Below are 10,230 nucleotides of genomic sequence, written 5' to 3'. Positions count from 1 at the left end.
AAATATGATACACTGTAAAAGGAAAAGAATCACTCAGTATTAAAAATATTTCCTGGGAAATTTACATAAACTTTATGATACTCTCTGGCACATGAAAATTTAAGCAAGAATTTTTTCTTTTTTCATTTATTTTCAATTAGTTGACATTCAATATTATTTTGTATTAGTTTCAGGTGTACAGTACAGTGGTTAAACATTTACATAATTTATGAAGTACTCTGTTCCCCAATTAGTCTAGTAACCACCTGATGCTATACAGTTATTACAATATTGACTATATTCCCTATGTTGTGCTTTACATTCTCTTGACTATGTCATAACTACCAATTTGTACTTCCTAATCCCTTCGCCTTTTTCATCCATCCCTCCCACCCCCCTCCCACCTGACAACCATTTTGTTCTCTACATCTATGAGTCTATTTCTGTTTTTAAACAAGAATTCTTATTTAAAATCAATTTTTAATCTCTTGGAAAAATGTAATCCTGACAAAGGGAATTCTTAGAGTTTATAGATGTGACAGTGTTCTACCAGCTTGACTTAGAAAAATTTACTGTCTTCTAAAGTTTCCACCCAAAGTAAAATAGGATGTACGTATTTATTTAAGTTAAAGCAAATTAAGGTCTAAATTAAATGTCATCACTTTTATTTTATGTGTTTTGAAGGAATTCATAGGTTCTTACTGAAAATTTTAATTCTATAGATCTGCACTATGCAAAATAACTCATTAGTCACAAAAGGCTACTTAAATTTAAATTAGTAAAAACTAAATAAAATTTTAAATGTAGTTCTTCAATTGTACCAGTACATTTCAAGTACCCAACAGCCACATGTAGCTAGTAACTATCATAGTGAACAGATTTTTAGAAAATTCTATTGGGCAGCACTTATGTAGATTAATGAATACCTTGAGAAGAAATCGTCATAACCTAAAATTTTACCCTTTTTTAAACTTTTGGTCTATAAAACTGATCAGGAAAAAAATTTTTCTTGAGATAGTAAAATATTGTAAATGATGTGTAATTTGCAGACAAGAAAGCTAGCTGTTCACTATACTAGCTTACTGATAGCTCCAGGATGTTGAAAATGTTATTTATAAGAAAACGGTAGTGTCCTCCTTTCAAGTAAAGAAAGGCATTTATATAAAGCATAAAGGCAGACTCCTTTACAGAAATAAAAGTGCATTCTTTTTGGCCTTAAGATTGATCAAATTCTACTACTGAAACATGTTTAAAAACTGATACATGTGGAATTCCTAAGTTTTAACTGGTCATGTTAGAAGCAACAACAAAAAACCTGATATAATTCAAAATAATATATTCTAAAAAGCATACTCATTTTACAAATAATTAATATGAAATACTGACAGAATACTATTTCCAAATCATAACAGGAGGATTAAAATAAAACATAGGTTTACTAAAAGTTATCACTAAGATTTTCAGATTGAGTGGCCTATTAGTTTAAATTTGGAATATGTTCCCTTTGACCAATAATACAGAACTCTAAGATCAAAATATATACTTTGTTTTTAATTATCAAATATAAAAAGAACAAGATCTCTATGCTATATTATAAAACATAAGAATACTTAAACTCCATTTTCAAATTATATCTTAAATTTACTTTGACATAGCAGTGGAAGACATGACCAAACCTTTTAACACAAAATTACAGGTGTATAAACAGGAGATTCTAAAATTCAGTAGCTTTACTTCAATGACTTGCCACCAAAACAAACAAAAACAAAATAAAGGCAATGTCCTTACGGATGAGTAGGATCTGGTGTTTGAATAGACTTACTGATGCCCACTGCTAGTAAACCCTATGAAGGAAAAAAAAGGTAAATAATCATTAGCAAGATGGGGAGAACAATGTGGTAAAAACCTATCTGGAGGGTGCAATCTGACTATGACAAGAAATAACATATACATGTTCAACAGCCTAGCAATTCTGGTTTCTAATACTTACCTGAGAGAAAGATGAATCCAAAGAGGTTCAAAATATCATTGCTTATAAAGATGAAAAATGTGAAAGCAACCTAAAAATACATATTGAGAAATGGCAAAACAAATGATGGTATAATCAAATCATAAATTACTTCTATAACAGTTTAAAAGAATGGAGCTGGGATACAGCATTATGTACTGACATGCTAAAAGCTCCTAACATACCATTAAGTGTAAGAGAAAAAAGCAAGTTTAGGAATAGTATGTACAGTACAGAAGAACTTACATTTTGTAGTTTTTATAATTTACATATAATGTAAAGCACAGAAAAAGGTCTAGAAGAACACAAATTTAACTATATTTATACTTCTGAGGAGAGAATTAGGATTAAGGTAATTTATATCTGTTTTTTATATGAAGAATAACTTGTATAGCTATATAAGACAAAATTTTAAACAGTATGTAGTATGTATGGATACATAAATTTCTAGTAGAACTGCAAAACTATGCATAGGAAGTATACATATCAATGTATACAGAGCAGTGATTACCTGGGGTGTGGAAGGAGGGACTATGGAGGGAAGATGGAGTTATAGCTAAGATTTCTTAAAAAAAAAAAAAAAAAAGAAAGAAAGAAAGAAAGAAAAAGAAAACGTAAAGTAAATATGGCAAAAATGAAAGCATGATTTTTTAAGTTTTGATATCAAAAATCCTACCGTAAATACACAGAATGCTACAAGTTCTTTTCTACTGGATTCCAAAGGATAAGAGGGTTAAAACTATTCAAAAGACAGATGATGGCTTTTCAGTGAATTAAACTAAGAGAATGAGAGTAAATCAAGGAGGACATGTAATTTTTAAACCTTACATTAAAACTGAAATATTCATTAATTCATACTATGTGTATGTTTATGTTTATTAAATAGTCAATGAGTATTCAATCATTTTTAATTTCCTTAATAGTCAGATGGCTGTATAATAAAGTGTGGAATATTACCAAGTAGTTTATAAATTGAATATGAACCATACTTATTAGCTCTTATAAAAATATCACAGGGGTGGCTCTGTAGTGTAGTGGTTAGCACAACTGCTTTACACGCAGAAGGTCCTGGGTTCATGCCCCAGGTGGAGCCACAGACCATGCCCTGGGTGCACCAGGCCCCCTGAGTGTGCCGGGGGTGCCAGGCCTCGGGTGCACAACACGAGCGTGTGGGAGGAGATGCCCCACCTTCAGAGAACCAGTTCTTAAGGGGAAATGGCAACATCTATAAGTCAGGGGTGGAAGTTGGGGGCAGGGGACGATTAAAGAGGGGGAAAAAATATATCACAGACTCCCTTATCCTGTTCTTCCTCAGAGGTAAGGTAGCATCAGTTATGTCTGATGTGTGCCCTTCCAGGCCTTTTTCTGCTATTTACGTGTTTATGTATTAAATATAATACATATGCATATATATAACCTACATTTGTTTGGTTTACAACATTAATACTAACATCTATTGGCTAAGAAGCATCATTAATGCTTCCCCCTCCATAATCACCTTTCCTTCAGTATCATACTATCATGCAACTGCTTAAATGTTACCTTGGAATATCTTTCTAGTTGTTTTGCGTGTATGACCTGATTACAGAGGACAGAGCAAAGACTGTGTCTTCTTCTAAACACAACACTGCAAACTCAAGTGCTCAATAAGTTCATATAAATTAATACTAAATAATATACTGGGTGTTATTCAGCAGAAAAGTTTCCCCAAATGAACTGTCATAGAAAGTGTAAAACTAGGTACCACTAGAGACACAAGTCTTATTTAAAAGTTGGAGATGTTTTAATCCCTCAAGATACAAAGATAAAATTACTATGGCATAAAAATGTTACAATGAATTAAATTTTTAAAAATATTTTAGGTCTCAAAAGGATATGAGAAATACAATTAACATCTATTCAGTAAGGCCCAGCTGAAATCTTTTTCATCAAAGCCTTTCTGACCACTCTTGAAGACAAACTACTCAATCAAGGAATTCTCAAAGCACTTGATATCATGTGGTCTCAGCTTTTATTTAACTCTACTGCTGTTCAATCTGTTACAAAAATTACTTTTTCTAGTTACAAAACTCACACATGCTCGAAATTCAAATAGTATAAGAGACAGAATCCTTTAAGAGTTTAGAGTATGTTTCAGACTGGTTTTATATACAACTGTATATAATTTTTAATGTTGCTTCTGTATACAAAGACAGTACCAGATTTCAGAGAGGGCATGTGTGTGTGTGCTTAAAAATATGATCACGATCTATATAATATCTTTTTGTACTTTATTTTATGGAAATTTTCTAATATACAAATGGATGGATAAAACAACAGAATATTCAATAAACCCAAGTCATCTGTCACTTGGCTTTGACAATTACAAATATTTGACCACATTTGTTTTATCTCAACCATATCTACTCCCCCATGAATACTTTGAAGTAAATTCCAAGCATCAGACCATTTGATTTTTAAATATTTTGGATGAATCTCTAAAAAACTGAGTCTTTTAGAAAATAGAGTCACAAGGCCATTATCATACTTTTAAAAATTAATACTAATTCTTTATTATCAAGTCTCTATATAGTAATCATGTATGAAAACTTTAAATTCTGAATTAAAATTCACACACAATGAAATGCACAAATCCTGAACGTACAGCTGAGTTTTGAAAAATCCACAAATCTGAAATATATATTCCTATAAAGATACCTCAAAAAGTTCTCTTGTACCTCTTTTTAGTCAGTGCTCCCCTACATCAGATGTAACCATTTTTCTGACTTTTTTAACCAAAGATTCAAGTTCTACTTCACATAAACATAATTGTTCGAGTATTCTTTTGTGTTCACCTTTTTATCCAGCATATGGTTGGATATATGCTTCTGACTGGATAAGTATTCCATTTTTTTTATTGCTACATAATATTCCATTATATGAGTATACTGCACCACAATTTGTTTACCTCTTCCCTGTTGGACATTTGAGCTAATTCTAGATTTCTATCCATAAGTAATGGTACTGTAAACATTCTTATACATGTCTTTGTAGACAGTCATTCCCATTTTTCCTGGGTAAATACTAAGAACTGCTGAGTTATACAATAGGCATATGTTTATAGGAAACTGACAAATGTTTTCAAGAGTGGTTTAACATTCTACACTCCACCAGCAATGTCTGAAAAGTCTGGTTGCTCCACATCTTCACCAACATTTGGTTGTCAGGGTTTTTAATTTTAGTCATTATACCAGATATGTAGAGATGTCTTCTTGGGATTTTAATATACATTTCCTAATGATTAATGGTGTTAAACATTTTTTCATGTGTCCATTGGCCACCATTCGTGCATCTTTATTTGTGAAGTACCTGTGCGAATATTGAGCCTCTTAAAAAAAATTGGGTTGTCTTTTTAATACTGAGTTACAGAAGTTCTTTATTTACCTTGGATATCAGTCCTTTGTCAGATTATATGTAAATATTTCTTCCCATTCTGTGTCTTATCTATTTATTTTCTTAAGAAATGTCTTTTAATAAAAGCTTTTTACATTTTGATGAAGTTTTAATTTGTATTTTTAATGGTTTTCTGTGTCCTGTTTAAAAAATTTCTACCTAACCAAAGAAGATATTCTCCTAGGTTTTCTTCTAGAATATTTGCTTTTTGCTCTTACATTTGGGTCTATGGCCCACCTCAAATTTGTATATGGTCTGAGGTGGGAGTTAAAGTCCTTTGTTTTCTTCTATAAGGATATCCAATTTTTCCAGCACCATTTTGTCGAAGAGAGTTTTCTTTCTTCAATAATTTCACTGAATTGCTTTGGTGCCTTTGTCAAAAATCAACTGATGATGTAACTGTGATCCTCTATTCAGATCCACTGGTCTGTCAATCCCTGGGCCAATACCTCACACTGTCTTAATTATTGTAGCTCTATAAGTTTTGAAGTCTTCTAAATTCCCACCCCCCGCCGCCTTTTTTTCAAGATTGCTTTGAATATTCTGGGTTCTTTGCATTTCCCTGTAAATTTTAGAATTTATTCAGTTTGTCAATTTCTATTTTTTAAAAAGTCTGCTGTGATAATGGAGTTGTATTAAATCTATAGATTTAGTGATATCTGACATTAACGCCAGGGCATCCAATTCATGAACATGGTATATCTCTCCATTTCTTTAGGTTTTCTTTAATTTCTCCCACTCATATTTCGAGTCTTTGAGTAAAGATCTTACACATCTGTCATTAAATCTACTCCTAAGTATTTAATATTACTATAAATAAAATTTATTAAAAATTACATTGTTTGCTGATAGTAGAAATGAAATGATCTTTGCATATTAGCCTTCTATACCTATTGATTTTGGATACTGAACTAACCATATATTCCTAGAATGCTCACTTGATTATGACATATTATCATTTTTATATATTGCTAGATTCAATATGATTATATTTTAAGGATTTTTGCATGTATGTTCGTGAGGGATACTGACTTGTATTTTTCTTTCTTGGAACATCTGTGTAAGGTTTTGGTATCAATGAGGTTATGCTGGCCTTATTAGAGGAGTTGAAAAGCATTTCTTTCTTCTTTATAAGTTTGTGTACTATTGGTATTATTTCTTCCACAAGTCACTGAAGCTCCCTTCATTTTTTTCAATCCTTTTTCCTCTTTTTTCCTCAGCATGAATGTTTTCTACTGTTATATATGAATGTTTTCTACTGCCATATATTTAAGTTCAGTGATAATTTTTTCCAGGGTCTAATCTGCTATTAACTCCACACAGTCAATTTTTCATATCAGATATATTTTTCAGTTCTAAAAGCTCTATTTAGTTCTTTTTTATATCTTCCATTTCTCTTGTCAATATATTCATGTTTTCCTTTCAACACATGCATGTAGTTGCAATACCCATTTAACATCCTGGTCTGCTAATTCTATCATATGCCAATTGAGTCTTAACTAATTTTTTTCCTGGTTTTAAGTCGAATTTTCTGCTTCTTGGCTGTCTACTACTTATAAAAAAAATGCTGAAATTGTAAATGTTATACTGAGTGTTATGATTTTGCTGTTTTTCTTATAGAGTCTCAGGCTTTATTCTGGCAGATTAAGTTACCTGCAGATCAGCTTGACTTTTTAGAGCTTTGTTAGGGAGGTTCTAGAATAGCCTTTGCACCAAAGATAATTTAGCCCTCTACTAAGTTTTGACCCTTCTACTGGCCTGTGTAATCAATGAGGATTCGATTTTCACATAGTCCGAACTTGATGTATCCTAGCCCTTTGAGAGTACTCTAGGAGTTACTCAGCTTAATGCTCCCTGCTGGTCTTACCCTACACTTGTGTAATGTAACATTCAACAAAGACTCAACTCAAGGAAAACTCCATGTAGACTTTCCTAGACTTGTCTGCCAACCTCCCTCCTCTGTGGAACTCTGCCTTGTAATTTCTAGCCTCCTCAGACTCGCTAAATTTTATTTTTGCCTTCTCAACTTAATGAGACTATTATCTCCACTCCGGTTCCACTATCCCAAATGTGCCTCCAAGCAAAAATCAAGAGAGATCACAGAGGTTCAACTCGTTTCTCTTCTCTCACAGATCAAGGTCTTGTACTGCTATTGCCTAATGTGTGAAAACACTGTTTCATATATTTTGTCTAGTTTTTTAGTTGTTTACATCAAAAGACTAAATCCATTCCCCATCAGTCTACTATGGCTGGAAACATAAGTTCTTTACATAATGTTTTGTAATTTAATTTTTTTACTCAAATTATCATGTCATTATTCCAAGTCAGTATATAGCTATATCTATCACATTCTTTTAAACCCCTGAATAGTAGTTCAAAGTGTGGATACTAAAAAAACTGTTTTCAATGTTTTAAATAACAATAATGAAGCTAATAATCTGAATATATTTCCTTGTCCAAATGTACAATATTTTTACATTTCAATTTTCTTAAGTTCACATAAGCTTTCAATGAAATATATATTATGTATTATATATCTTCCCAACCCCTCTTCCCACAACTGACTCGGAAAATATTATATCAATACTAGTTATTATTTACTGTATAAAATTAACTCATGGGAAAGACTTGTAAGTACTGATAGCAAATGTTCAACTTTTCTTACTTTTCCAAAGAGTTTTAATCCATTTGATAGTGAGTTAGGCAAGTTCTTGAGGGGTTTCATTTTTCATTAAGATTGCTCTCCCCACTCCTCAACACTTTATTATTTTATACTTTGTCTTAAATATTCTTAATGAACCTGTTATTTTTTACTATAAGTTCTTCCAAACTTGTTCTTATATAATAAGAGTATAAATACATACATAGAGACTGAAAAGGTATATACCACATACTTTAAAATGTGAAATGATAACAAGTAGAAATTTCTATTGTGTTCTTTAAAAAGGTTAGGTTTGCAGTACTCGAAATTTGGATCAAAAAAGGTATTTTCATTTTATAAAAATCATTCTTCATTTGCAAATTCAGGAAAGGGATTCAAAATACTAGTCTAATATGAAAATCATTTTAATTCATCAATCACATATGACTAATTTATATCATTATTCCAAAAACTTAAATTCACTGGCTCTTACAGTTGTAAGAATTCATATTCAGAGATCAAATTTCCACCTAATGTAAGAATCTCTTCCACAAAAGCTTCTGCCCAAACACTTAATAAATGATAATTTTATACTTCATACTCCACTGCTGGAAGTTCTTAAAGCCTAACAACCTGATTTAAAATACTATGATCATATTTCTATGTACTTCATCATTCAAAAGTGAAATAATTTTCTTTTCCATATGCCAAGTATAGTAATTATTCAGTTTTTAAACAGGCTAACTTTTAGGTTAAAACAGTAAAAAATTACTTTAAAATTAATAAGAAAAAAGCTTTACCCCTCACCTGATTACAAGTATCAGATAAAGAGTGTACAGCTTCGGAGAACATACTTGCTGAACCCGTATAAATCCAAGCAAGAAATTTAAAGCAGCAATTTAATCCATTGCTGGAGAGAAAGAGAAAACAATTTAGCATTGGTTTGGACAAATATTTCTACCAAAAGCTTACTTAATTGACCATATATACCTCTATACTAGGTTCTGTTCAAAGTAAATTAAAAAGAATCAAGAACTTATGTTTTATGTAACAAGAGTACAAATTTGAAAAATACAGATTATGGTATCATTAAATACTCAAATGAAGAGGCATGATGTGTATAAGCAAATTAAGTGCATTTTGAAAACTGCTGAGAAAAAAGGATGTTCTACATTTACACAAAATGAAATTAGAAAGGAAATTATATATCTTAGGTAGGTAAAAGAAGATCTGCACTAGATAATGCCCAGTAGACCAGCGTTAAAGGCAAGACTTTGGTGAAGGTCTGTTTACTTAAATAGGCAGATGCCAGAGGTGAAGATAAATCTAGACCAAGCAGTCTCTGAGTCATACTAGAAGATCACAGATGCTAAAATAAATATGATTAGCTCTGAACAAGCCAGCTGCTCAGATTCCAACAGTAATGACTAGTATGATTTATTTCAGGCACTATACTAGTAATTTACCATGTTTTATTATAATCTTATTATACAAATATTAACATCTTAATTTTATAAATGAGGAAACTGTAAATCCCCTTCAAGCTATCCTTTTTTCCACTCCTCCACTTCAGATAGTCTCGAAAGAGTTATACTGCTCTTGCTGTCTCAGTCTTCCTTATTTTTCACTGTCTTCAATGCACTGAACAATGGCTTCTACCTCCAATAGCTCATTAGATTGTTCTTATCAATATCACCAACTGTTTCTTGCTATTAAGTTCCTAGAAACGTTTTAGTATTTTCCTTAATCTCACAGAAGCATTTGCCACCATTTTCTTAAAAACCTCTCTTCTCTAGCTTCCATAATGCTCCTGGTTTTCTTCCAACCTTGCTCCTTATTTTCCTGTCTCCTGTGCTGGCTCTTTTTCTTCCGCCCATTTCTTAAATGTTAGCATTCTTCAAGTTTTTTTCTTGAGAGCTTTTTCTTCCTCACACTATATGCATTCTCCATGTAATCTTAACTATGCCGATGGCTTTAATTATCATGTATATACTAATAATTCTCAGTTCTAAATCTCTACTCCATATCTCTCTTCTGAGCTTCAGACCTATATACATGACTTCGAAGTACATATTATGTACCAGGTACTATGTTAAGCAGTTTACATATATTCCACACATCTCTCTGATGAAGAAAACTTTAACTGCTAACCCCGTTTTACTGACACACA

The 10,230-nt window shown here is 31.8% G+C and overlaps 1 protein-coding gene and 1 long non-coding RNA gene across 2 annotated transcripts in view; both read right to left on the bottom strand.

Annotated features, from left to right (window-relative positions):
* SLC30A9 (solute carrier family 30 member 9) overlaps window positions 1–10,230 on the bottom strand; it is a 74,573-nt gene that overhangs the window by 25,556 nt on the left and 38,787 nt on the right. The window contains exon 9 of the mRNA XM_011362820.2: window positions 1,768–1,823. Within this exon, the coding sequence (XP_011361122.1) occupies window positions 1,768–1,823 (56 nt within the window). The remainder of the gene's footprint in view (window positions 1–1,767; window positions 1,824–10,230) is intronic.
* Window positions 8,470–10,230, bottom strand: part of LOC111741507 — a 1,993-nt gene continuing 232 nt past the window's right edge. The window contains exon 2 of the long non-coding RNA XR_002781012.1: window positions 8,470–8,693. This is a non-coding gene — a long non-coding RNA (uncharacterized LOC111741507). The remainder of the gene's footprint in view (window positions 8,694–10,230) is intronic.

This window comes from Pteropus vampyrus, unplaced genomic scaffold (genome assembly GCF_000151845.1).
Source record: "Pteropus vampyrus isolate Shadow unplaced genomic scaffold, Pvam_2.0 Scaffold79, whole genome shotgun sequence".
Classification (NCBI taxonomy): Eukaryota; Metazoa; Chordata; class Mammalia; order Chiroptera; family Pteropodidae; genus Pteropus; species Pteropus vampyrus.
Note: the sequence above shows the minus strand (reverse complement) of the source record. Positions and strands in the feature narration are given on the sequence as shown.